General features: G+C 44.1%; 1 protein-coding gene across 1 annotated transcript; it reads right to left on the reverse strand.

Annotated features, from left to right (window-relative positions):
* On the reverse strand, nt 734–26,663 carry LOC102187124 (GTPase IMAP family member 8). The gene is made up of 5 exons (XM_018046733.1): nt 26,529–26,663; nt 20,041–20,668; nt 16,465–16,537; nt 11,915–12,538; nt 734–2,287 (listed from the first exon to the last, which is right to left on the reverse strand). Exons 2-5 carry the CDS (start codon nt 20,614–20,616, stop codon nt 1,611–1,613), a joined length of 1,950 nt encoding a protein of 649 aa, XP_017902222.1. The 5' UTR covers nt 20,617–20,668; nt 26,529–26,663; the 3' UTR covers nt 734–1,610.

The raw sequence follows: 27,963 nt of genomic DNA on the forward strand, positions 1-27,963 counted from the left end.
AGGAGGACATGAATTCATAATAAATTTTATCTTTATTATTTAACTCAACTGAATATATTTACACACACCTTCCAGAATTTATTAAGGGCTATATAGAGTACCAAAGTATTAATGATGACAGTCCATGCTCTTATAAATGGGTTATTCTTGAGATAATCTGATATTTTGAAATTTTAAAAAAGCAGATGACATAAATCATGTCCTCAAAACATATATAAAGTGGTTAGTATTGAAAACATCTGACCTTACACCTAACTGGGAGATTTCATAGTTCTCATTTATCACCCATACTAGGTAGCTATCAACATAATCTGCCTAGCTGTGAGCAGGAACCAAGAAGCAACCTTAAGTATGGAGACACCCATGCCAATGACTAGCAGCAGAAAGGGAGAAAGACACTGGAATGTCAGTGCTACACTGGCCCCAAACTGCTTACTCCTGGATTTCTTGACATAAGACACGCAATAAATCCTTAATGTGTTTAAGCATTATTATTTGAGTTCCTAAGCCTTGGGGAGGGGATTCCCAATTGGCTCAGTGGTAAAGAATCCATCTGCCAATGCAGGAGACACAGGAAACTTTGGTTCATTCTCTGGGTTGGGAAGATCCCTTACAGGAAGAAATGGCAACCCACACCAGTATTCTTGCCTGGAAAATCCCTTGGATGGAGGAGCCTGTCCATAGTGGGCTATAGTCCATGGGGTCATAAAGAGTTGGACATGACTCAGCATGCATGCAAAAGCCTCAGGGGATGGGATGGGAGTGGAAAGAAAGAGAAAGGGAGACGAAGAGAGAAAGAAATGCAAAGGAGTTTTAGGAACTTTTTCTGAAAATTCTAGAGGACATCTAGAATTTTACTTAGATTTTTAAATTTTACAAGATTATCTAATTAGCAATTTTACCATGCTTCTAATTTTTATTCTAGTCTGTGTCACCATGAATGATTAGCAATAAAATCTTTTGATACATCACAGACTGATGTCCATTTCCTCGGGGGAGCAAAGGAGGGTAGACTGGGTCCCACTTTCCACTCCAGCTTGGAACAAAGAAAGGAGTAAGGAGTAACCACATGAGGAAAAGAAGGTCCTGAGAGTGCCCCTGGGGGAGATGGGGAGCTGGGAGAACCTGGCAAGCAGTGCCCAGCAACAGAGATGCTCACAGGAGTCCAACATCTCCATTCTGCCATGCCCAGGAGTTAGCAGGACATTGTCTTACACTCATGTAGCTGAATCCCCTGGTTCTCATGTGACTATCTGAATTCTGACCCCAGGCTCGCCTTAGCCTTAGTCCCAGTGTCTATCCTGACTCCAGTCTACCTACACAAGTGAAGTGATTCTTGTAACTTGACTCTGATCCTTAATATCAGCTTAATATCTGAAGCCTTTCCCCAGCTTTCCCTAACTTATTTCTTCTTTCTCCTTTATTATCCCCTACTACATGCCCCGTCTGACTATTTATTTACCTACAAAGAGCTGAAGCAACACAAGCTGAGATACATTCATCTCTCAAGCTCTCAAAGTCATGGTCCCTCTTCCCGTCCCCCTGCCATGCCTCCCCCATGCTTGTAGCCTGAGGGTATCTTCAAATTAAAGAGACCCCATTTCATTTTCCTAGAACCTTTCCTTTAAAGTACTTAGTAATTTGGAGGGCTTTTCCTGAATATTTTTCATTATTTTGCCTACATCCCATGTATGGGGATGTTTATGCTGTCCACTGCCCTTTATCACTTCACTGGCCATTGTCAAAAGCTCTGCTGCCTGGTCTTCCCTGGCTTGGCCAGTTTCTTTGTTATTAAAAGCACAATATCTCCCCTTACATTTTTCAATTATGCTCTTAAGATACTTGTTATCTGTGTTGTTGACATAATCATCAAGGTTCCCAGTCTCTAGGTCTTCCTTCCTGGTGAACAGCACGATCATGTATTTCATAACTTCTGCTCCAAAGATGTGCTCTAGATCCACCACTGCCTTTTTGTCCCATGTAGTGATCTGTCCCAGCTGTAACACCACAACCAGAACTGTACTCCCTTCTTTATAGTAGGACCTACAGTCCTTGACTGCCTTTTCAAGCTGGGATAGGTCCCCTTCAGCTCTGGACTCCTGAAAGAGTGGTGGAGTGTCCACAACCACAACATCCTGCCCTTTCCATGTCCTCCAGCCTTCCTGGAAGCTCGTGGTGACGGGCTGTGCTTTCAGCTGAGAGTGGAACTCCGGGCTCCCGAGGATGGTGTTCCCAGTGGCACTCTTCCCAGTCCCGCTCTTCCCCACGAGGATAATGCACAGGGGCTCTGTTGAAAAGAAAGCAGGAGATATTACCCTATAAATGAGATCAGAGATGCACAGAGCTCTTACAATACGTATTATTGGGGTTTTCCTTATGACTTTGCACTTGTACTGCTATCTCAGTCTTCCATTCAGGCCTCATAGTTCTCAATTGTGAATTTTACCAAGTTACTAATATCCACCTCAAAACAAAGATAGAAAGAAACCTATCGGATGCTCTTCTTTCCAGGAGAAATTATTAAATTATTTATCCTGAACCCACAATCTCATAGTTATACTTACAGGATAAAAAAAAAAAAAAAAAAAAAATGGGAGGGGGGAGGGAAAGATGGCGGAGGAATAGGACGGGAAGACCACTTTCTCCCTCACGAATTCCTCAAAAGAACATTTCAACGCCGAGCAAACTTCACAAAACAACTTCTGTAGGCTGGCAGAGGACATCAGGCAACCAGAAAAGCAGACCATTGTCTTCAAAAACAGGTAGGAAAAAATATAAAAGACGAAAAAGGAGACAAAGGAGGTGGGGAGGGAGCTCCGTCCCGGGAAGGGAAGCCCATCCAGGGAAGGGAATTTTAAGAAGAGAGGTTTCCAAACACCAGGAAACACTCTCCCTGCCGAGTCTGTGGTGAGCCTTGGAAACACAGAGGGCAACATAACAGGAAGGCAAAATAGATAAATAATTAAAACCAACAGATTACAAGCCCAACAGTAACTCCCCCAGCGGAAAAGCAGCACAGACGCCTGCATCTGCCACTGGGAAGTGGGGGCAGGGCAGGGACGCGCGGGAGGCGCGGGCTGCAGAGCTTTGTAAGAATCGGGCAGGAGCGCCCCACGCGCAACCAGAACGATCTAACTTGGGCTAGCAAACCAGACTGTGGGATAGCTACCACGCGAAAAGCTCGAACATAAGACACCGCCAGGACTGAGCACAGAACAAAGGACGGAACGGGAAAAGCCGGCTGCAGACCATCCCCCGCCGGGGACAGGCAGCCAGAGTCGTAAGGACTGGAAAGGGGCAATTGCAAACTCGGAGAGACTTTGCTTACCTAACTGCAAGCAAGCTCCTTTGCTAAGACTTCTGGGGGTGCTGGACAGTCACCATCTACCGCACGGGGTGCGCCAGCGGCCCACCCAGAAAGCTGAGCAGCAGCGGCAGAAAAGGTGACAAGCCGCGGCGATCGCGCTCGCCAAACTCCTGAGCTACTCGGACCTGGGAAGGGCACAAAGCGCAGTTCCAGCCGAATCTGTGCCTCTGAGGGCTGACTGAGCGCCGAACCTGAGCGGCTTGGACCGGGGAAGTGCACGCAGCCTAGGGCCGGCCCCAGACGGTTCCCGGCTGAGCATCCTAGAGCCAGAGCGGTTTGTGCGCCGCGAAAAAGGACAGGTCAAGCCGGGCAGAGATACTGCGTGCACACGACAGTGCTATTTGTTAGCAGCAGCCCCCCTCCCCACAGCGCAACTGTGAGCCTAAAAGGCCAGCAAACAGAAGAAGTTAAACAGAGGGAACCAACTTGGAAGTGATCCCACACGGCCCTTTACACCAGAAAGGGCCAGATATTTTTAATATTTATAAAATCATTCCTTTTTCTTTTTTTTTTTGCTTTTTTTTTCTAACTTTTTTTTAATTGTTAAGTCTTCTATTTCTCCTCTAATTTTTATTTCTATAACCTATTATTACTATATTTTTTTTTTGTTTGTTTTTTAAAAAGACTTTTTTTTTTTTTTTTTAAGGCAAACACCATATACAGTCTTTGGATGGTTGTTGATGGCTTTTTTTTTTTTTTTTTTTGATTGTTTGTTTGTTTTTTAATAATTCTTTTTCTTTTTTTTTTTTCTTTCTTTCTTCCTTTTTCCTTCTGCTTCTCTCTAATATTGTATCTTTGAAAATCCAACCTCTACTCTAGATTTTTAATCTTTGCTCTTAGGTTTTTGTGGTCAATTTTGTACATTTAAAAACCCAAACTTCACTATCCCAGTTTACCTGAGAGCGAGATTACTGGCTTGACCACTCTCTCCTCCTCTGGACTCTCCTTTTTCTCCACCAGGTGGCCTCTGTCTCTTTTCTCCCCCATCTCTCCTCTATCCAACTCTGTGAATCTCTGTGTGTTCCAGACGGTGGAGAACACCTAAGGAACAGGTTACTGGCAGGATTTGTCTCGCTCCTACTCATTCCTCTCTCTGATCCTCCTGGTCACCTCTGTCTACTTCCTCCCTCTCCTCTTCCCCGTATAACTCTGTAAATACCTCTGAGCGGTCCAGGCTATAGAGCGCACATAAGGAAGTGACTACTGGCTAGCTTGCTCTCTTCTCTTTTGATCTCACCGCATCTCATTCCAGTTACCTCTAACTACCCCCTCCATCTTCTCTTCTCCTTATAACTCAGTGAACCTCTCTGAGTGTCCCTCAATGTGGAGAAACTTTTCATCTTTAACCTAGATGTTTTATCATCAGTGCTGTATAGATGGAGAAGTCTAGAGGCTACTGTAAAAATAAAACTGAAAACCAGAAGCAGGAGGCTTAAATCCAAAGCCTGAAAACATTAGAGAACTCTTGAATTCAGGGAACATTAAGCAATAGGAGCCCATCTAATGCCTTCATACCTACACCGAAACCAAGTTCCACCCAAGGGCCAACAAATTCCAAAACAAGACATACCACGCAAATTCTCCAGCAACACAGGAACACTCCCCTGAGCTTCAATATACAGGCAGCTCAAAATTATCCCAAAACCTTTGATGTCTCGTAACCCATTACGGGTCACTCCATTGCACCCCAGAGAGAAGAAACCCAGCTCCACCCACCAAAACTCCAACACAAGCCTCCCTAACCAGGAAACCTTGACAAGCCACTGATAGAACCGCACCCAAAGTGAGGAAGCTCCATAATAAAGAGAACTCCACAAATTCCCAGAATATAAAAAGGCCACCCCAAACGCAGCAATATAACCAAGATGAAGAGACAGAGGAATACACAGCAGGTAAAGGAACAGGAGAGTTGCCCACCAAACCAAACAAAAGTGGAAGAAGTAGGGAATCTACCGGAGAAGGAATTCCGAATATTGATAGTGAAAATGATCCAAAATCTTGAAATCAAAATGGAATCACAGATAAATAGCCTAGAGACAAGGATTGAGAAGATGCAAGAAAGGTTTAACAAGGACCTAGAAGAAATAAAAAAGAGTCAAAATATAATGAATAATGCAATAAATGAGATCAAAAACACTCTGGAGGCAACAATTAGTAGAATAACGGAGGCAGAAGATAGGATTAGTGAAATAGAAGATAGAATGGTAGAAATAAATGAATCAGAGAGGAAACAAGAACAACGAATTAAAAGAAATGAGGACAATCTCAGAGACCTCCAGGACAATATGAAACGCTCCAACATTCGAATTATAGGAGTCCCAGAAGAAGAAGACAGAAAGAAAGATCATGAGAAAATCCTTGAGGAGATAATAGTTGAAAACTTCCCTAAAATGGGGAAGGAAATAATCACCCAAGTCCAAGAAACACAGAGAGTTCCAAATAGGATAAACCCAAGGCGAAACACCCCAAGACACATATTAATCAAATTAACAAAGATCAAACACAAAGAACAAATATTAAAAGCAGCAAGGGAAAAACAACAAATAACGCACAAGGGGATTCCCATTAGGATAACAGCTGATATTTCAATAGAAACTCTTCAGGCCAGGAGGGAATGGCAAGACATACTTAAAGTGATGAAAGACAATAACCTACAGCCCAGAATACTGTACCCAGCAAGGATCTCATTCAAATATGAAGGAGAAACCAAAAGCTTTACAGACAAGCAAAAGCTGAGAGAATTCAGCACCACCAAACCAGCTCTCCAACAAATTCTAAAGGATATTCTCTAGACAGGAAACACGAAAAGGGTGTATAAACTCGAACCCCAAACAATAAAGTAAATGGTAACGGGATCACACTTATCAATAATTACCTTAAACGTAAATGGGTTGAACGCCCCAACCAAAAGACAAAGACTGGCCGAATGGATACAAAAACAAGACCCCTCTATATGCTGCTTACAAGAGACCCACCTCAAAACAAGGGACACATACAGACTGAAAGTGAAGGGCTGGAAAAAGATATACCACACAAATAGAGACCAAAAGAAAGCAGGAGTGGCAATACTCATATCCGATAAAATAGACTTTAAAACAAAGGCTGTGAAAAGAGACAAAGAAGGCCACTACATAATGATCAAAGGAACAATCCAAGAAGAAGATATAACAATTATAAATATATATGCCCCCAATATAGGAGCCCCGCAATATGTAAGACAAATGCTAACAAGTATGAAAGGGGAAATCAACAATAACACAATAATAGTGGGAGACTTTAATACCCCACTCACACCTATGGACAGATCAACTAAACAGAAAATTAACAAAGAAACGCAAACTTTAAATGATACATTAGATCAGTTAGACCTAATTGATATCTATAGGACATTTCACCCCAAAACAATGAATTTCACTTTTTTTTCAAGTGCTCATGGAACCTTCTCCAGGATAGATCACATCCTGGGCCATAAATCTAAACTTGATAAATTCAAAAAAATCGAAATCATTCCAAGCATCTTTTCTGACCATAATGCATTAAGATTAGATCTCAATTACAGGAGAAAAACTATTAAAAATTCCAACATATGGAGGTTGAACAACACACTTCTGAATAACCAACAAATCACAGAAGAAATCAAAAAAGAAATCAAAATATGCATAGAAACTAATGAAAATGAAAACACAACAACCCAAAACCTGTGGGACACTATAAAAGCAGTGCTAAGAGGAAAGTTCATAGCAATACAGGCATACCTCAAGAAACAAGAAAAAAGTCAAATAAATAACCTAACTCTGCAACTAAAGCAACTAGAAAAGGAAGAGTTGGAGAACCCCAGAGTTAGTAGAAGGAAAGAAATCTTAAAAATTAGGGCAGAAATAAATGCAAAAGAAACAAAAGAGACCATAGCAAAAATCAACAAAGCCAAAAGCTGGTTCTTTGAAAGGATAAATAAAATTGACAAACCATTAGCCAGACTCATCAAGAAGCAAAGAGAGAAAAATCAAATCAATAAAATTAGAAATGAAAATGGAGAGATCACAACAGACAACACAGAAATACAAAGGATCATAAGAGACTACTATCAGCAGTTGTATGCCAATAAAATGGACAACGTGGAAGAAATGGACAAATTCTTAGAAAAGTACAATTTTCCAAAACTGAACCAGGAAGAAATAGAAAATCTTAACAGACCCATCACAAGCACAGAAATTGAAATGGTAATCAGAAATCTTCCAGCAAACAAAAGCCCAGGTCCAGACGGCTTCACAGCTGAATTCTACCAAAAATTTCGAGAAGAGCTAACACCTATCCTCCTCAAACTCTTCCAGAAAATTGCAGAGGAAGGTAAACTTCCAAACTCATTCTATGAGGCCACCATCACCCTAATACCAAAACCTGACAAAGATGTCACAAAAAAGGAAAACTACAGGCCAATATCACTGATGAACATAGATGCAAAAATTCTCAACAAAATTCTAGCAATCAGAATCCAACAACACATTAAAAAGATCATACACCATGACCAAGTGGGCTTTATCCCAGGGATGCAAGGATTCTTCAATATCCGCAAATCAATCAATGTAATTCACCACATTAACAAATTGAAAAATAAAAACCATATGATTATCTCAATAGATGCAGAGAAGGCCTTTGACAAAATTCAACATCCATTTATGATAAAAACTCTCCAGAAAGCAGGAATAGAAGGAACATACCTCAACATAATAAAAGCTATATATGACAAACCCACAGCAAACATTATCCTCAATGGTGAAAAATTGAAAGCATTTCCCCTAAAGTCAGGAACAAGACAAGGGTGTCCACTTTCACCGCTACTATTCAACATAGTTCTGGAAGTTTTGGCCATAGCAATCAGAGCAGAAAAAGAAATCAAAGGAATCCAAATTGGAAAAGAAGAAGTAAAACTCACTGTTTGCAGATGACATGATCCTCTACATGGAAAACCCTAAAGACTCTACCAGAAAATTACTAGAGCTTATCAATGAATATAGTAAAGTTGCAGGATATAAAATCAACACACAGAAATCCCTTGCATTCCTATACACGAATAATGAGAAAGTAGAAAAAGAAATTAAGGAAACAATTCCATTCACCATTGCAACGAAAAGAATAAAATACTTAGGAATATATCTACCTAAAGAAACTAAAGACCTATATATAGAAAACTATAAAACACTGATGAAAGAAATCAAAGAGGACACTAATAGATGGAGAAATATACCATGTTCATGGATCGGAAGAATCAATATAGTGAAAATGAGTATACTACCCAAAGCAATTTACAAATTCAATGCAATCCCTATCAAGCTACCAGCCACATTTTTCACAGAACTAGAACAAATAATTTCAAGATTTGTATGGAAATACAAAAAACCTCGAATAGCCAAAGCAATCTTGAGAAAGAAGAATGGAACTGGAGGAATCAACTTGCCTGACTTCAGGCTCTACTACAAAGCCACAGTCATCAAGACAGTATGGTACTGGCACAAAGACAGACATATAGATCAATGGAACAAAATAGAAAGCCCAGAGATAAATCCATGCACCTATAGACACCTTATCTTTGACAAAGGAGGCAAGAATATACAATGGAGTAAAGACAATCTCTTTAACAAGTGGTGCTGGGAAAACTGGTCAACCACTTGTAAAAGAATGAAACTAGATCACTTTCTATCACCGTACACAAAAATAAACTCAAAATGGATTAAAGATCTAAATGTAAGATCAGAAACTATAAAACTCCTAGAGGAGAACATAGGCAAAACACTCTCAGACATAAATCACAGCAGGATCCTCTATGATCCACCTCCCAGAATTCTGGAAATAAAAGCAAAAATAAACAAATGGGATCTAATTAAAATTAAAAGCTTCTGTACAACAAAGGAAAATATAAGCAAGGTGAAAAGACAGCCTACTGAATGGGAGAAAATAATAGCAACTGAAACAACTGACAAACAACTAATCTCAAAAATATACAAGCAACTTCTGCAGCTCAAGTCCAGAAAAATAAACGACCCAATCAAAAAATGGGCCAAAGAACTAAGTAGACATTTCTCCAAAGAAGACATACGGATGGCTAACAAACACATGAAAAGATGCTCAACATCACTCATTATTAGAGAAATGCAAATCAAAACCACAATGAGGTACCACTTCACACCAGTCAGAATGGCTGCGATCCAAAAATCTGCAAGCAATAAATGCTGGAGAGGGTGTGGAGAAAAGGGAACCCTCCTACACTGTTGGTGGGAATGCAAACTAGTACAGCCACTATGGAGAACAGTGTGGAGATTCCTTAAAAAATTGCAAATAGAACTACCTTATGACCCAGCAATCCCACTTCTGGGCATACACACCGAGGAAACCAGAATTGAAAGAGACACATGTACCCCAATGTTCATCGCAGCACTGTTTACAATAGCCAGGACATGGAAACAACCTAGATGTCCATCAGCAGATGAATGGATAAGAAAGCTGTGGTACATATACACAATGGAGTATTACTCAGCCGTTAAAAAGAATTCATTTGAATCAGTTCTGATGAGATGGGTGAAACTGGAGCCGATTATACAGAGTGAAGTAAGCCAGAAAGAAAAACACCAATACAGTATACTAACACATATATATGGAATTTAGGAAGATGGCAATGACGACCCTGTATGCAAGACAGGAAAAAAGACACAGATGTGTATACCAGACTTTTGGACTCAGAGGGAGAGGGAGAGGGTGGGATGATTTGGGAGAATGGGAATTCTAACATGTATACTGTCATGTAAGAATTGAATCGCCAGTCCATGTCTGACGTAGGGTGCAGCTTGCTTGGGGCTGGTGCATGGGGATGACCCAGAGAGATGTTGTGGGGAGGGAGGTGGGAGGAGGGTTCATGTTTGGGAACGCATGTAAGAATTAAAGATTTTAAAATTTAAAAAAAAATAAAAAATTAAAATTAAAAAAAAAAATAAAGGAAAAAAAAAATGTATATCTTAAGTCCCTTTCTCATACCCTGAGAGAATGTGGTTACCACCTACCTCTACAATCTGGTCTCATGTCCCCATTCCACATCTAGAGGTGTGAGCCCTTCATTTCCATCAAGACCACGACCCTTGGTCCCCTCACAAGTAGATGCTCAGTTCTACATCCTTCCTTCAAGTTGCTAGTGTACCCTCTGGAGCTTTCTGCTCAGTCATCTAAACTCTAGCCACTTCCCAAAGCCTGTTTCAAGTCAGGCTTCCTCCACGCAGCTCCTCTGACTTTCCCACATGCCTATGCTTTCAGGATCTCCATTAAGAATGTGAAAGGGCACACTGAACAGATATGCTCTTTTTGGTCTGATGTTCTTTCCAAGTGAGGATCTTTGAAGCAGAAGAGAATGGGATGAATAGAACTAGGCTGGAAGAATCTCAGCTCAGGTCAATAGAACTTGTAGCACTGAGTAGACGGGGACTTCTGCTTAAGCTCTGGGTAGGGTAGTGTGTCTGGATCAATCAAACCCACGTAGGGCCATGTGGGGCATGACCCTTGGGAGCACCCAGGCTCCCTGTGCTTGTCCAGTAAAATGGCCCCCCTTCTCCAACAGAGGGAAGAGTAAAGAGCCAGGAGGCAGTCCTGGATCCTTTGTTCTACTCTTCTCTTCTTCCTCCCCTCTCCTCTCCTCCCCTCCCTCTGCCTCTACCTTTCCCCTGCCTTGACCTCTTTATCCATTCTCTTGGTTCTTTACTGTCTCATCACCAGCACTAAGTGCTAAGCTCTGGGCAACAGATACACTGCAGGGAAGACAAGAGACTAGAAAAGCTCAACTTTTTTCCTCAAGATGCTCACCATTCAGTTGAAGAGATGGGAGAAGAGTCAGGAGAGAATCAGAGACCAAGTTAGAACTTCCAGGTGGCTAAGATGGTAAAGAATCAGCCTGGAATGCAGGAGACCCTGGTTTGATCCCTGGGTCGGGAAGATTCCCTAGAGAAGGGAATGGAAACCCACTCCAGTAGTCTTGCCTGGAGAATCCCATGGGCAGAGGAGCCTGTGGGCTACAGTCCATGGGGTCACAGAGTCAGACATGACTGAGTGACTAACACTTACTTTCTTACTCACAGGACAGTGCACGGAAAGGCACATACATTTAGTAAAATGTGGGCTTCCCTAGAGGCTCAGTGGTAAAGAATCTGCCTGCCAATGCAGGAGACACGGGTTCGATCCCTGATCTGGGAAGATCCCACATGCCACGATTACTGTGCTTGTGCTCTAGAGCCCAGGAGCTGAAACTACTGAGCCCACCACAACAAGAGAGTAGCCCCCGATCATTCCCTGAAACTAGAGAAAAACCCTGGCAGCAACAAAGACCCAGCACAGCCATAAATAAATAGTTTAGAAAATAATTAATAAAATTTGAGAAAGAAAGGAGAAAGAAGAGGTGGTCAATAGACGATACTTGTCATTTTGATCTCTCTGCCCTTCAGAAAATAAAGTTCTTGGACATTTAGGTCTGCTTTTTAAGTATGCATAAAAGGTTTTCTAGACCTCACTTACCTTTCTCTCTGAAAGTACAAGGCTTGTCCCCATTCTGCTGCACCATGCTCACAATTTCCTGCAGGAGTTTATCCACCTGGCATTGCTTCTCTTCCTCCCTAGCTCTGTAGTTGGAGAGACTGTATCGGTTTTTACATTTGTTGATGAGCTCCTCCAGCCTTTTACTTCTGGCTAAGAACTTTTCTAAGTCTTGATTCTCTAGATCTTCTTTCCTGGTGAGGAGAACGATCATGTACTCGATGAATTTGTCCCCAAAAATGCATCGGATTGTGCTTAGCACCATGTCATCTTTCTCATTGAAGGAGCCCAGGGGAGTCACCAGCAGGAAAGCATGAGGACCCGGGAAGGTGTTGTTCACAAGGTCTTGTTCAATGTCCTTTGAAGATGAGATGTCTGGAGTATCAATGATCAAAACTTGCCTCTCTCTCCAGATTCTGCTCTCAGACATGCACCTCCAGGTTACTGGCTCTTCACTGAATCGAGTCTCAAAGACCCGCTTCCCCAGAAGGCTGTTTCCAACTGTACTTTTCCCCACACCACGCTTCCCCACCAGCAGGACCTTCAGGGCTGGCAGCCTGGGGCTCGGTTCCCATCCTATCATGTGCTGATGCTGCTCCCCTGACCCTGGCACAAAAGGACAGATTCAGAGTCATTTCTCACAGTAGAATACAGAGATGTGGACAGCTTTTAGGATAGCTATAAATCTCTTTTGCATTTTTGAAAATCTCTTATTGCCAGTTTTTGTAGAGAATGGCCGTGATGCTCTGAACCAGGACACCTCTAGTCCCAGCCAGAAACTACCCAGCAAAGTGAAAGCCATGAAAAGGGCCATGACCAACTTAAGAGTGGTGTAAATGGCTTGAGATTTCTCAGGAACGTGAAAACGTTAAACGTGGCCTTCACTGGTCTTGAACCTCGGAATTCCTCTTATGTTGCTACCAAAATCAACTACTGAGGCATGAAGTTCATGGGCTAAGGCGGAACCATGGAGAGTGAGTTTAAAATGCATCTTAGTGGTATATTCATAAAATAGAACACAACTCAGGAATTTAACAAAAAGTAATGGACTGATATGCAGCCTAGATCGGTCTCCAAAACACGCTAAGTGAAGAAAGCCAAACACAAAGCCACATGCTATGTGATGTCATTATCTGAAGTTCAAGAACACACAAAATTAGCTCATATCAATGGAAGTTTAGGGAGAGGCTCCTTTCAAGAAGGGAGAGTAAGAACTCCTAAGGTGATGGAAATGCCCCATATTTTTAGCTGCTGCTGCTGCTGCTAAGTCACTTCAGTCATGTCCAACTCTGTGCGACCCCATGGACTGTAGCCTGCCAGGTTCCTCCATCCATAGGATTTCCCAGACAATAATACTAGAGTGGGTTGTCATTCCCTTTTCCAGGGAATCTTCCTGACTAAGGGATCGAACCTGGGTCTCGTGCATTGCAGGCAAATTCATTGCTGAGCCAGCAAGGAAGCCTGCCAGAGTTACTACTTTCCTCAAAATCACCTCACACAAGCCAACGTCCTATGGAAAGTCTTCTCCAACCCCATCATTTCTAAGGTGCTTCTTGGTTCCCATCATGTGTGATATTCCCTTACTGTCTCAAATCATTCAACCCAATTTTGTTCAATAACAGAAATATTTCTGGGGGTCCTGGCTGAAGGCCATCGACATAATTTTAACTCCCTACCGCTGTCTAAGTTCACGTATTTCTGGCTAATTTCACTCATCTGTAGAAAGAGAATACTGAAAATAGCACGTTCTTTATAAGATTGTTATGAGGACTATATTGTTGGGTTATTGTGAGGATTATATTTTATATGCTATGAAGAGTAAATAATTTACTGGCTTTATATATATGTGTGTGTGTATATTTGTATATATATATTTGGTCCAAAGTTCTTTCAGATTTTTCCATAGAATGTGATGAAAAAATCTGAACAAACTTTTTGGCCAACCCAATATATTTCCCAGCACATAATGTCAGGATTCCCTGGTGACTCAAGACAGTAAAGAGTCTGCCTGCAATGTGGGAGACCCGAGTTTGATTCCTGGGTTGGGAAGACACCCTGAAGAAGGAAATGGCAACCCACTCCAGTATTCTTGCCTAGAGAATCCCATGGACAGAGGAGCCTGGCGGGCTACAGTCCATTGGGTTGCAGAGAGTCGGATACGACTGAGTGACTTCACTTTCATTTTCAGTGTTGGTACTGCATTGCAGGCAGATTCTTTACTCTCTGAGCCACTGGAGAAGCCCTCAGCTGCAATAATTTTCGTTGTTAAAATTGTAAATTTAATTATTAATTTGAGAAGTCCTGCAAGAACACAGATCTCATCTATCTTAGTGTGAAATTTCAGTTCTTGCACAGAACTAGCCTGGAAATAACATCAGCAACAACAAAAAAAATGGCTGAATTAGTTGTGTATGTCCATATCATGAACCAGTTACATCCACTGAACAGAACTAGGCAGATCTGTGCATACTGACTCATGCTCTGTGCACAATACACCATTAAAGGCAATCACCACATGGATACTGAGCTCCATCACTGAATTCTGCAGATGTTATTCTCTTTAGTGTTATCCACGGAGCTATTTGGGGCTTCCTAGGTGGCACAGCTTTCTTTAGAAAGCTTTCTTTAAAGAAAGCTGAGTGCTGAAGAATTGATGCTTTTGAACTGTTGTGTTGGAGAAGACTCTTGAGAGTCCCTTGGACTGCAAGGAGATCCAACCAGTCCATCCTAAAGGAGGCCTGAATATTCATTGGAAGGACTGATGCTGAAGCTGAAACTCCAATAGTTTGGCCACCTGATGTGAAGAACTGACTCACTGGAAAAGACCCTGATGCTGGGAAAGATTGAAGGCAGGCAGAGAAGAGGATGACCGAAGATGAGATGGTTGGATGGCATTACTGACTCGATGGACATGAATTTGTGCAAACTCCAGGAGTTGCTCAGCTTCCTTCATAGCTCAGTTGGTAAATCATCTGCCTGCAATTCAGGAGACCCTGGTTTGATCCCTGGGTTGGGAAGATCCCCTGGAGAAGGGAATGGAAACCCACTCCAGTATTCTTGCCTGGAGAATCCCATGGGCAGAGGAGCGTGACAGGCTACAGTCCATGGGATCATAAGAGTCAGACACAACTTAGCAACTAAACCACCACCACCACCAGCAGCAGTTGGTGATGGACAGAGAAACCTGGCCTGCTACAGTCCATGCAGTGGAAAAGAGCTGGACACAACTGAGCATCTGGACTGAACTGAACTGAGGTGGCCCAGTGCTAAAGAATGTGCCTGCCAATGAAGGGTTTGATCCCTGAGTCTGGAAGATCCCCTGCAGGAGGGCATGGCAACCCGCTCTAGTATTCTTGCCTGGAGAATCCCATGGACAGAGGAGCCTCATGAGCTACAGTCCATGGGGTCGCAAAGAGTCAGGCACCACTGAGCAGGCATACAAGTGGAGTTATTTCTGCTTCCCAGCAGGAGTCCAATATTGGGCTCCCAGGCTGGAAGAAGAGGCTGAGTCAGGTAAAAAGCTGCTAGAGGCAAGCCCAGCTCTGAAACATCTGCAAGAAGGCTGGGGGTACCCATGCCATGTCCAGAGCCTCTGCTGGTGCTGCACTTACTCACAAATGTTTGAGACTCTCTCGGGGACAAACTGTGGGCCCCAGCCTCAGCTAGGGCTCCAGGATGCATTATTTTTTTCCAAAAAAATATTTTTTTTTAATTGGAGGATAATTGCTTTACAACATTGTGTTGATTTCCACCGTACATCAACATGAATCAGCCATAGGTATATATATATGGCCCTTCCCTCTTGAACCTCCCACCCCATCCCAACCCTCTAGATTGCCACAGAGCCCCATGTTGAATTGCCTGAGTCATACAGCAAATTCCCACTAGCTATCTATCTTACCTAGGGTAATGTATATGTTTCCATGCTACCATCTCTCCATTCGTCCCACCCTTTCCTCCCCACCCCCGCCATGTTCACAGGTCTATTCTCTGTGTCTGCATCTCCATTGCTGCCCTGCAAATAGGTTCATCAGCACCATCTTTCTAGATTCCGTATATATGCATTAATAAACAATAATTGTTTTTCTCTTTTTGACTTATTTCACTTTGTATTCTAGGTTCATCTACCTGTATTCTAGGTTTATCCACCTCATTAAAATGGACTCAAATGTTTCCCTTTCCATGGCTGAGTATATTCCATTGTATATTTGTACCGCAGCTTCTTTATCCATTCATCTGTTGATGGACATCTAGATTGCTTCCATGTCCCAGCTATTGCAAATAGTGTTGCAACTCAATACCAGAAAAACAAACGACCCAATCAAAAAGTGGACAGAAGACCTAAGCTGGCATTTCTCCAAAGAAGACATACAGATAGCTAATGGACACATGAAAAGATGCTCAGCATTGCTCATTATTACAGGATGAGCTTTTGTTCTAACTTACCTAGATAATTTTCCACTTTATTTTGATGCATGATGCATTCAAAAGAATACAGATATGAGCTTAACAGTTTTTAAGGATTGTCTTACCATGTGGATGGTCCTTCCTCTGAGATGTGTCTTCATTCATAATATGCTGAGATGTGTCTTCATTCACAGAATCCTAGAAAGAAAATGAAAAGGCGAAATGAGGCACACAGATCTAAAATCTCAGTTTTTCACAAAGTAAAGGAATGGAGACACAAGTATATAATTCAGAGTAATTTGATGATTAGGATGTGATCAAATCACAGTCATGGTCACAGTCATGGTCCCTGCTGGCCTGTGTAGTTTTGTCCATGATGAAACTGATCTTGGGACCCCACTGTTGCTACTGCTGCAATAGGCTTCCTGGAAGTAAGAGGGTTGAGTTTCTCTTTATCTCTTTCTGACTTACTTCACTCTGTGTCTAGGTTCATCTACCTGCATTCTAGGTTCATCCACCTCATTAAAACTGACTCAAAGGTGTTCCTTTCTATGGCTGAATAATATTCCATTGTATATATGTAACACAGCTTCTTTATCCATTCATCTTTTGACAGATGTCTAGATTGCTTCCATGTCTAGCTGGGTTTGTGGGGCTCAGAAGAGCTCCACAAATCCCATCTCACCCAGGGATTGTTCCTAAAGCACTTTCTAACTTTACTTCCCCGCAGTCCTCACTATGAGCCATCAGGGAAGCCCATACTATTACTCCACTAGTAATGTAATTCTGTAAAGTCTCCCAGGGTTCTTGCTATTCCTGGAGAAAATCCAGAAGCTTAAGGAGAGCTTCTGGACTCCCTAGAAGAAACTAGTCAAGCGAGGCCTGTGCAGTGCCTTTGAAGGACATGGGAGGGAAGAGATTGGCAATCAAGCTTCCCATGTTATCTCCAAGGTCTTCTTCCTTCACTGCACCCCCAGGAGAGAGACGACGCTTCTAACGTGAGATCCAGCAGTTTGGATCCTTCCCCATCCAGACAGGCAACTGGAGATAATGAAGAATGGACAGCCAAACAATTATCCCCTTCACCTGCCTGGAGAAGCCTCACTCCCCACAGTTAAACTGGCATGAAATCATGGGGCTTCCCTAGTGGTTCAGTGGTTAAGAATCTGCCTGAAAATGCAAAGGACATGGGCTTAATCCCTGGTTCAGGAAGATTCCATATGCTGCGTGGCAACTAAGCCCAGGTGCCACAGTTACTAAGCCTGTGCTCTAGAGTCCAAGACCCAAAGCTACTGAAGCCCAAATACTCTAGAGTCCATGATCCACAAAAAGAGAAGCCACTGAAATGAGATGCCCATGCACTGCAACTAGAGTAGCCCCCACTTGTCACAACTAGAAAAAGCCCACGGGTGACAATGAAGACCCAGCACAGCCAAAAATGAAAAATAAATAAATAAAATGTTTCTTAAATTGGCATGAAATCAGAAGTCTTAAAATCAACTAAAATATCACTCCACCTATTTGTGTGAAATGGATGGGTGCAGGAAGGGTAAGGCCCAAGAATGAATGAGGGGGGAAATTGTTAGCAGAGTAATTGTAAAATAGTACAGGCAAGACTCCTTAAGAGTCCCTTGGAGAGCAAGGAGATCCAACCAGTTCATCCTAAAGGAAATCAGTCCTGAATATTCATTGGAAGGACTGATGCTGAAGCTGAAACTCCAATACTTTGGCCACCTGATGCAAAGAACTGACTCATTTGAAAAGACCCTGATACTGGGAAAGATTGAAGGTGGGAGGAGAAGGGGACAACAGAGGATGAGATGGTTGTATGGCATCACCAACTCAATGGACATGAGTTTGAGTAAACTTCGAGAGTTGGTGTTGGACAGGGAGGCCTGGCATGCTGCAGTCCATGGGGTCACAAAGAGTCAGACATGACTGAGGGACTGAACTGAACAGGCAAGAGAAGAGGCTGAACTGAATTAGATGGTAGTCATGGTGACAGAGAGAAGCAGGTGGTTTCCAGGTGCCTCAGTCACACAAGATGATGACGCCCTGGAAGCCAAATGCCAGCTGGCAGTGGTATCAAAGCTGACATTTGAGCTTAGGTTTGAAGAGAATGGTGAGCAGGATAGTCATTGGCGGGACTGAGAAGAGAACCGAAGTAGAACAGATTTCAGAGGGAAAAACAAAAGTCTGGACATGTTAATTTTGAGATCCATCAAGAGAGCAACGTCAAATAGCAATCTGATGGATAAAGGAATCAGAACTCAGAGGAAGGACCTAGACTGAAGGGATTAATTTGGAAACTATTAGCCACAGATAAAGCACTTCATGGGAAATAGATGGGGAAACAGTGGAAACAGAGTCAGACTTTATTTTGGGGGCTCCAAAATCACTGCAGATGGTGATTACAGCCATGAAATTAAAAGACGCTTACTCCTTGGAAGAAAAGTTCTGACCAACCTAGATAGTATATTCAAAAGCAGAGACATTACTTTGCTGACTAAGGTCCATCTAGTCAAGGCTATTGTTTTTTCCTGTGGTCACATATGGATGTGAGAGTTGGACTGTGAAGAAGGCTGAGCACTGAAGAATTGATGCTTTTGAACTGTGGTGTTGGAGAAGACTCTTGAAAGCCCCTTCGATTGCAAGCAGATCCAACCAGTCCATTCTGAAGGAGATCAACCCTGGAATTTCTTTGGAAGGAATGATGCTGAAGCTGAAGCTCCAGTACTTTGGCCACCTCATGCGAAAAGTTGACTCATTGGAAAAGACTCTGATGCTGGGAGGGATTGGGGGCAGGAGGAGAAGGGGACAACTGAGGATGAGATGGCTGGAGGGCATCACGGACTCGATGGACGTGAGTCTGAATGAACTCCGGGAGATGGTGATGGACAGGGAGGCCTGGCATGCTGCGATTCATGGGGTTGCAAAGAGTCGGACATGACTGAGCGACTGAACTGAACTGAACTGAACTGAAAAGCTCAAAGCTGTAAAAATGTGGAATCACCTGAGGGAGAAAAAAGTGTCAAGAATGGAGGAAGGGCTTGAAGCAAGCCCTGAAAATGTCAGCTACTAGAGGTCGCCTGAGCAACTTCACTTTCACTTTTCACTTTCATGCATTGGAGAAGGAAATGGCAACCCACTCCAGTGTTCTTGCCTGGAGAATCCCAGGGGCAGAGGAGCCTAGTGGGCTGCCATCTATGGGGTCGCACAGAGTCAGACATGACTGAATTGACTTAGCAGCAGCAGCAGAGGTCGTAGAGGTGGACTCAGCAACCTCTTCGGTAGCAAGAGAGGAGACAAGAACAAGGAGAATGTGGTTTTACTGAAGCCAAGGGAAGAGAGGGTCTAATGAGTCATTTGTGTGTCCAGTACTATGAAGGGTAAAGTCAGAAAAGGACTTAAATGTATCTATTAATTTGCCAGTAAAGTAGCCTCATCTTTCCAGTTTATGGATAAATGTCCCCTTGTTGCTGTCATTGTTTAGTCGATAAGTCATGCCTGCCATTTTCGTGACCCCATGGACTGTAGCCTGCCAGACTCCCCTGTCCATGGGATTTCCCAGGCAAGAGTACTGGAGTGGGTTGCTGTGTCCTTAAAAAAACAAAATCCTGTGCAACATTTCACTTATTTGTGCCTTTATCTCACCAGCTCTAACAACAGAGATCCTTGGAGACCTTAACAAGAATTCTCACCTGGAATCTACTGTCTTCATCCCTTAAGTTCACTGCATATGGTCCTTCATTTTCCACCAAATCCTCGACCTTGCAGAGGAGCTCCTTCACCTGGGCCTCCTGCTCATCCTTACTTGCCTTGTTGTTGAAAGTGCAGTATTGACCACTAGAGCGCTGAACCAAGTCCCAGATAGATGTGTTGTTTTTAACGTAGTCCTCCAGCGAGCCCTCCTCGTCCTTCCGAGTGAAGATGATAATGGTGTGCCTCCTGGCTTTCTCTTCAAACACATTCTGGATGTGCTCGGCTGTTTGTCTGTCCTCCACTGTATAGTTGCCAAGGGGAATTACCAGAAGCACAGCGTGGAGGCTGGGAGCCGAGAGCTCCAAGCAGCGCTTAATGTTATCCGAAGAGAAAATGTCGGGGGTGTCGATGACCAAAACCTCCCTCCCCTGCGTGACCCCACTCCCTCTCTGGCAGCTTCTAGTCACTGGCTGCTCACTGAACCTGGACTCGAACACGGCTTTGCCCAGAATGCTGTTTCCTGTGGCACTTTTCCCTGCACCATGCTTCCCTAAGAGAAGAAGCCTCACTTCCATCCTGGAGGAGCCCCGCTCTGACTCGCTCTCCTGACTTGGGCTTCGAGTGCTTCTGCTGGGACAAAAAAGCAACACATCAGTAATCAAAGCTTAGCTGGTAAAGAATCTGCCTGCAATGCGGGAGACCTGGGTTCGATCCCTGGGTTGGGAAGATCCCCTGGAAAAGGGAAAGGCTACCCACTCCAGTATTCTGGCCTGGACAATTCCATGGACTACAGTCCTTGGGGTCGCAAAGAGTTGGACACGACTGAGCCACTTTCACTTTCAGTAATCAACTCACAGAATGAATAGAGGAACAGCATGAAAGTACCTTCTCTTTCTGACTCTTTTCTCTGAGCATTAGGACAATGGAAGTCCTAGACTCAGACTAGATGGGGACAAGGAATCTTGTTTCCAGATTCTTCTCTGTGCTCTTGTTTCTAAAACAAACCCATGTTCTCGCTAGACCTCAACTCAGAGCTGGGTATTTCACCACCCTCTAGTGTCCTTTTTGAAAAGCAGACTGGGAGGAGTGGGGTTTATGAAGTTAGAAGTGTTTGTTGTAAAATTTGGGAAAACCTCAAAAATACTGAAGGAGAAAATAAAATTCATCTGTACTCCCAACACACACACACACACACAAAAAGGTAAAAACAAAATAAATTAAAAAATAAACCCATATTGGTAAAAATGTCAAAATATTGTTGATTGCCTAAACAAACACCAACCCTTTCTCTATACCCATCACCAGCTCTACATGCTGGAGGGAATCTACACACTCTCTGAGATACAGAGGACAAAACTCCCCTTTTTAAAAAAAAGGAGAGGGGGGGACACAGATGGCCATGTGCTAATTAATCCCTGGAATTTGTGACCAAGTGCATTATTTACCTGGTACAGGGCTTAGCTAGTGTAACTAAGGACCTTGTGATGGGAGATATCCTTGGGTCACCGTGGTGATGGTAGTTTAGTCACTAGGTTGGGTCCAACTCTTAGCAAACCCGTGGACTGTAGCCTGCCAGGCTCCTCTGTCATGGGTTTCTCCAGCCAAGAATATTGGAGTGGGTTGCCATTTCCTTCTCCAGGGGATTTCCCCAACCCAGGAATTGAACCTGGGTCTCCTGCATTGAAGGCATATTATTTACCAACTTAGCTATGAGGGTCACCAAGGTGGGCCCAATATAATCACGTTATGAGAGGTTCTAGAGTGAGAAGAGATGGGAGAACAGAAGCAGAGATCACAGACAGAGAGGCTCGAAAATGCTTCACTGTTGACTTTAAAGACGGAGGAAGAGGTCACGAGCCAAGCTGGAAAAAGCAAGAAAACAGATTCTCAGGATCACAGCCCTGCCCAGCACCTTGATTTTAGGACTTTCAACTTCCAGAGCTGTCAAATAATAAATCTTTGGGTTTTGAGCAATTAAGTTTGTGTCAATTTGCAACAGCAATAGTAGGAAACTAATACACTCTCTCCCAACTTCCCTTCCAGCTAAGGGTGTCCATGGGACCCCCTTCTCCCTGGTGAGAGCTCAGGGAATACTTGCTTGGGCCTTCTGGAAATGCTATTGTTTTCCTGATGGTAGGGGCAAACTCAAGTCGAGAGCTCCTGTTGTCACCCCTTGCCTCTTCTTCTTGCATGAAATTTTAATGTGATTGCAGGAATCACAGCGGATATTGTGGGCAATGAGGCAGCAAATAAGAGGGACAAGAAGTCAACGTTCATCACCAAGCTAAAGGTGGCAGAGTAGAAAGATAAAGAGGGTCCCTGATGATGTCACTGAGCTGCTGGAACACCCTTGAGACCCCTTGGTTAAATAAACAATTAATAGTCTTATAAGTTAAGCTGCTGCTACTCAAAATGGGATTCACAGACTAGCAATATTGCCACCAACTGAGTCCCTGTTAGAAACGCAGAGTCCTGGCCCCACCCAAGCCCCCTGCATCAGCACCTGTAGTTTCACAAATTCCAGGTGATTCCCATGAACCTTCACGTTTGAGAAGCCCGGGTGGGAGTCACATTTAGTTCCTAACTGACTCAGAATCCACAGAAAGAACCAAGCTTCCTCATCCATTCCTCCAGTAGTCCATCTTTCCCAGATGATTCTGTCAGGTACCAGGGACCCCTATTGTCCAAGTGTGCCCCAAGGTTCTCTGTTGTGTCCCCTGGATTTGGTCTATTTGTGAACGAGAAAGCCTTACTCACCAAAAGCAATATGACTTCATTAGTATAATTTTAAAATAAGCCCTACTTTTCTGATCGAGCAAGTCCCAACTCCTTGCACATGTTCAAGATTTTCTTGCTACTCTCAGCTTTTTTATCTTCTCTAGAACTTTTCAATCAGTTGTCACTTTCCTGATGAAATGCTGAACATTATTGCATTGAACTCACAGCTTTGGTTGAGAAGAACTGACATCTCAATGCTGCTGCTTTTTGTTGATCAGTTTTAAATATGTTCTAATTTCAACTGTGATTTCTTTCCAACCCATAAATTTTAAAAAGTGATTATTAAAAAATATATTGGGAGACTATCTTTTCATTTATTTTTGAATGTTATTGCTCTATGGTCAGAGAACAACATCTGTATGAAATAGCTGTCACCGGTAGAGGTTTACTTCTTGGCCAAATAAAATTTTTGTAAATGTCTCCTGTGGGCCTGGAAGGAATGTGTGGCCTGTAATCATAGGTGCCTTTCACAATCAGGGACCCCACCTCACATCTGCTCCCTTAGTTCCAGTCCCCTAGTATGCACCCCCACCTCCTGTCTGCCTGGAAACCCTCCATTTTACACCACGAGATGGCAACCCACTCCAGTGTTCTTGCCTGGAGAATCCCAGGGGTGGGTGAGCCTGGTGGGCTGCCGTCTATGTGGTCGCACAGAGTCGGACACGACTGAAGTGACACAGCAGCAGCAGCAGCAGCAGCAGCAGCAGCAGCAGCAGCAGCATGTCCCCTCCGTGTCAAGCCCCTCCTGGTTTTTCCAGATTGAACTGGACTTCCGCAATAACTTAACTTCCTGCTTCTACCCTTCTCCTAGAATCTGTCATCCTTCTACACTCAGAGACAGACGGTATCACTCATCAGCCCCAAGTCCCCCAGTGGCCTCCTACCCATTCAAAGAACAGGTAAAGCCTTCACAGTGGCATCACCAACTCAATGGACATGAGTTTGAGCATGCTTTGGGAGCTGGTGATGGACAGGGAGGCCTGGCGTGCTGTGGTCCATGGGGTCGCGAAGAGTCGGACATGACTGAGTGACTGAACTGAACAAGACCCTGCCCGATCTGGCCTCATCCACCACCTGTTTCCACCTTGCTTGTCTGCCTCCCTGACAGTCCTCAAATATGTGACCTTGGGGCTTCATGCTGGTGGCTCACCTGAGCTAGAACATCCTCCCCCCACACTCATGCCAGGCAGGTTCACTTTCTTTAGGTCTCCACCAGACCTGTCTCTGTGGTTCAAGAGGCCTTCTTCAGTCATCCTATATTTAAAAGCTACTCTCCCCCCACACGCCGCAAACACACCCCATCCCCCTGCCCTGCTTTGTTTTTCTCCACAGCACCCACTTTCAGTGAAAGGTGCATTCACTTGCTTATCGCTTTCTTGTTTTGTCTCCCCATTACTAGAAGGAACTTGTTCTGTTTCATTCACTAGCATATCTACAACGTCAAGAAGACATTCAATAAATACTCGCTATGACTGAGCAGATGGTTACTGACTTGAAGGACAAGGAACCACAGCTGAAGAAAGTGAAGGAGAAAAGCCCTTATTCTGTGCAGCTATTTTGAAAGTTCCCACCTCTTATGAGAAGAGTATTGGTGGACTGTGAGGAAGAATCAGAGAAGATAGCAAAGGAAGGACATACACCTGCCCTCAAGAAGCTTCACCTTAGAGGAAATATAGGGCTGAGCTGAGGAGAAGCTCATCAGGGCCATGGATGGAGGCCTGGGTTCCTCCCTACAGGCATCTGCTGGATCTCCACATGATGCGAGAGGCAAAGCCCATCTCAGCTCAAAACACGCACCTCCAAGGTTACGGCAAGGAGAGAAGCCCAGTCACTGTTGGGACTCTTGTTCTATGTCCCTGAGTCCTAATATTATGTCTGGCATATAGTATATGCTCAATGAATGGTGTGAAATAAATGGTGAGAGTGTCAGATGTGAGGAAAGGAAGAAAAATTGTTTCTAGAAGTGGAGAGGGAGACTGAAGTGATGCCCCTTTGAATAATAAATAATAAAAGTAATAATTTGAATAACTTTGAGTAATAAAAGAGAAGTGACTTTACATTGTTTCCTGACCAAGTGAAGAAGTGGTATATTTTTGTACATTAAATTTTTTAAAAGATTAGTGAGTAAATAAGCTTGAGGAAGCAGAGACCTTCAGTAGGCCAAAGAAATAAGGAATTTATTTCCCAAGTACACATCATTGTTTCATATGGTTCCTCATCATCATGAACTGGATGAGTCTTTATTAGACTCCCTTCAGCCAGTGATGCCATATTGAATCAAAAATAATTTTCTCTCCCTCTGTGTGTGTGTGTATATATATATATATATATATATTCACATACAATTGCCCAATCTGTGCCATTTTCTCCCAAGGGTACAGAAAATTCTTTTAAGGACAAAAGGGAACCAACCCACCCCTACTCTCTCCTTGATAACTCACATTTTCTCATCATCTCCCAGAGAAGATGAGACACCAACTCTGGAGACACCAACAGAGCAACAGAGAGAAAAAGACACACAGACAGACTTTCTCTAGAACTCCTGTTGACATTCTGAGGCAGCCTCCACCTTCTTCTCAGGATATAGCCCAAGGGGGAACATGGCTTCAGGCATCCATCCAACCAAAGCTTCCTCCCATATCAAGGGCAGTCCACATGCACAGAAAAAGGTGGTCAGAGAAGCTTCTGGAGCCCTTCTTGGAGAGATCTCAGTTCCAGCCCAGCAGGAGGAAGGAAAAGAGTTCACAGGTGACAGCCTAGGAGGCTTAATTTTAGATAAAATCTGAAAATATTTTGGCTTTCTGACCAAACACTGACCGCTTTCAATGCACAGTTAATGGAATCTGAATTGTGCAAGGGCTGGGAAATTTTTTTTTTTTAAATTTTTTATTTTTTAGCTTTTGAACCGTGGTGTTGGAGAAGACTCTTGAGAGTCCCTTGGACTGCAAGGAGATCCAACCAGCCCATCCCAAAGGAAATCAGTCCAGAATGCTCACTGGAAGGACTGATGCTGAAGCTCCAATAGTTTGGCCACCTGAATCAAAGAACTGACTCACTGGAAAAGACCCTGATGCTGGGAAAGATTGAGGGTGAGAGGAGAAGGGGACCACAGAGGATGAGATGGTTGGATGGCATCACCGACTCAAGGGACGTGAGTCTGAGTAGACTCTGGGAGTTAATGATGCACAGGGAAGCCTGGCATGCTGCAGTCCATGGGGTCACAAAGAGTCGGACACGACTGAGAGATAGAACTGAACTGAACTGGGAAATAACAGGAAAGTGAATGTGGAAAATCAGTGTCCAAATGGCCAGGTTCCCTGCCCCCTGCTTCTCAAGGAGGCAGGCAGCTACCTGAATTCCCGAGGGAGGGGCTAGGGGATGGTACTCTGTGTCACAGTCGTGAAATTAGGGGATTAGAAGAGCGGGTCGCGCCCCTTGTTTTTCTTCCGGGCCCTCATCTCAGCCTTAGGTGGGGAGAGTAGCCCCTCCCAGACCTGCCCCTTCCTGGGAAGGCTGCCCTCGGGCAAGACTCCCAGGACGGCGGGAACCACTGGGTTCTTGGCCCCGCAGGCTGGAGCGGGAGGGACATCCCAGAGCCCCTGCAAACAAGCCCTCCAGGTGGCCATGCCCAGCCCTGGGGGTCGGCCGCCTTCCCCTGCCCCGTCCCCGCCCGGCGCCCCGTGCACAGGTATCCCCGCCGCACACTCACCTCGGTCCGGTGCCCTGGTCTCTCACAGCCTCAGCGCCGCCGGGTCCCGCCGGCCGCTGGGCTGGGTGAGGCGGCCGCTCGGTCTGCTCAGGGGATGGTGGAGCCGCGCGGGTAGAGCAGGGCAGAGTCAGGAGCACTTCGAAGGAGGAAGAGGTTTCTAGAGATAGGTTTGGAGCGCGGGGAAGGGGTGGGGGGGAAGTTCAGTAAAGCGATGCCAGATCAGCAGGGTGAGAACCTCAGGGTCAGGGACAGCGCCCATCCAGCTCGGCGCGCCCGCAGGCAGGGGTCCCTGCGGGACCGAGGGGCGGAGCCTCATCCAAGCTTCCGAAGGGGTCTCCGGAGGAGAAGGCTGGCTGTGCCCAGGGCCCAGGACGGGGTGCCTCCGGGGGCAGCGCCAGCGGTGGGGAGGGCCCGCAGGTCCCCGCCCCCAGCCTTCCTCTGGATGCGGGTGGAAACCCGCAAACACTGCTTACCTTCCCCCACCGCGTCCCTGCCCTCCTTCCGCCCTGCAGCAGCGCTCCCCGCTTGCTGTAACAGCGGCTCTCCTGCCTCCGAGGTGGGAGCTCTCCTTGAATCCCATCCCCGGAGAAACTGGGGCCTCGGACCCGCGCTGCTTCCGGAGGAAGTCAAGTTCTTTGCCCAGAGCTAGTCAAACGTTTGAAATGCTAGACCTATTCCTGCTTTCTGGAGAGTTTTTATCATAAATGGATGTTGAATTTTGTCAAAGGCTTTCTCTGCATCTATTGAGATAATCATATGGCTTTTATTTTTCAATTTGTTAATGTGGTGTATTACATTGATTGATTTGCAGATATTGAAGAATCCTTGCATCCCTGGGATAAAGCCCACTTGGTCATTGTGCATGATCTTTTTAATGTGTTGTTGGATTCTGATTGCTAGCATTTTGTTAAGGATTTTTCATCTATGTTCATCAGTGATATTGGCCTGTAGTTTTCTTTTCTTGTGTCATCTTTGTCAGGTTTTGGGATTAGGGTGATGGTGGCCTCATAGAACGAGTTTGGAAGTTTACCTTCCTCTGTAATTTCCTGGAAGAGTTTGAGTAGAATAGGTGTTAGCTCTTCTCAAAATTTTTGGTAGAATTCAGCTGTGAAGTCGTCTGGACCTGGGTTTTTGTTTGCTGGAAGAATTCTGATTACAGTTTCAATTTCCATGCTTGTGATGGGTCTGTTAAGATTTTCTATTTCTTCCTGGTTCAGTTTTGGAAAGCTGTACTTTTCTAAGAATGTGTCCATTTCTTCCGCGTTGTCCAATTTATTGGCATATAATTGCTGATAGTAGTCTCGTAAGAGACTACTGTATTTCTGTGGTGTCTGTTGTGATCTCTCCATTTTCATTTCTAATTTTATTGATTTGATTTTTCTCCCTTTGTTTCTTGATGAATCTGGCTAATGGTTTGTCAATTTTATTTATCCTC

This window comes from Capra hircus, chromosome 4, assembly GCF_001704415.2.
Source record: "Capra hircus breed San Clemente chromosome 4, ASM170441v1, whole genome shotgun sequence".
NCBI classification, from domain to species: domain Eukaryota; kingdom Metazoa; phylum Chordata; class Mammalia; order Artiodactyla; family Bovidae; genus Capra; species Capra hircus.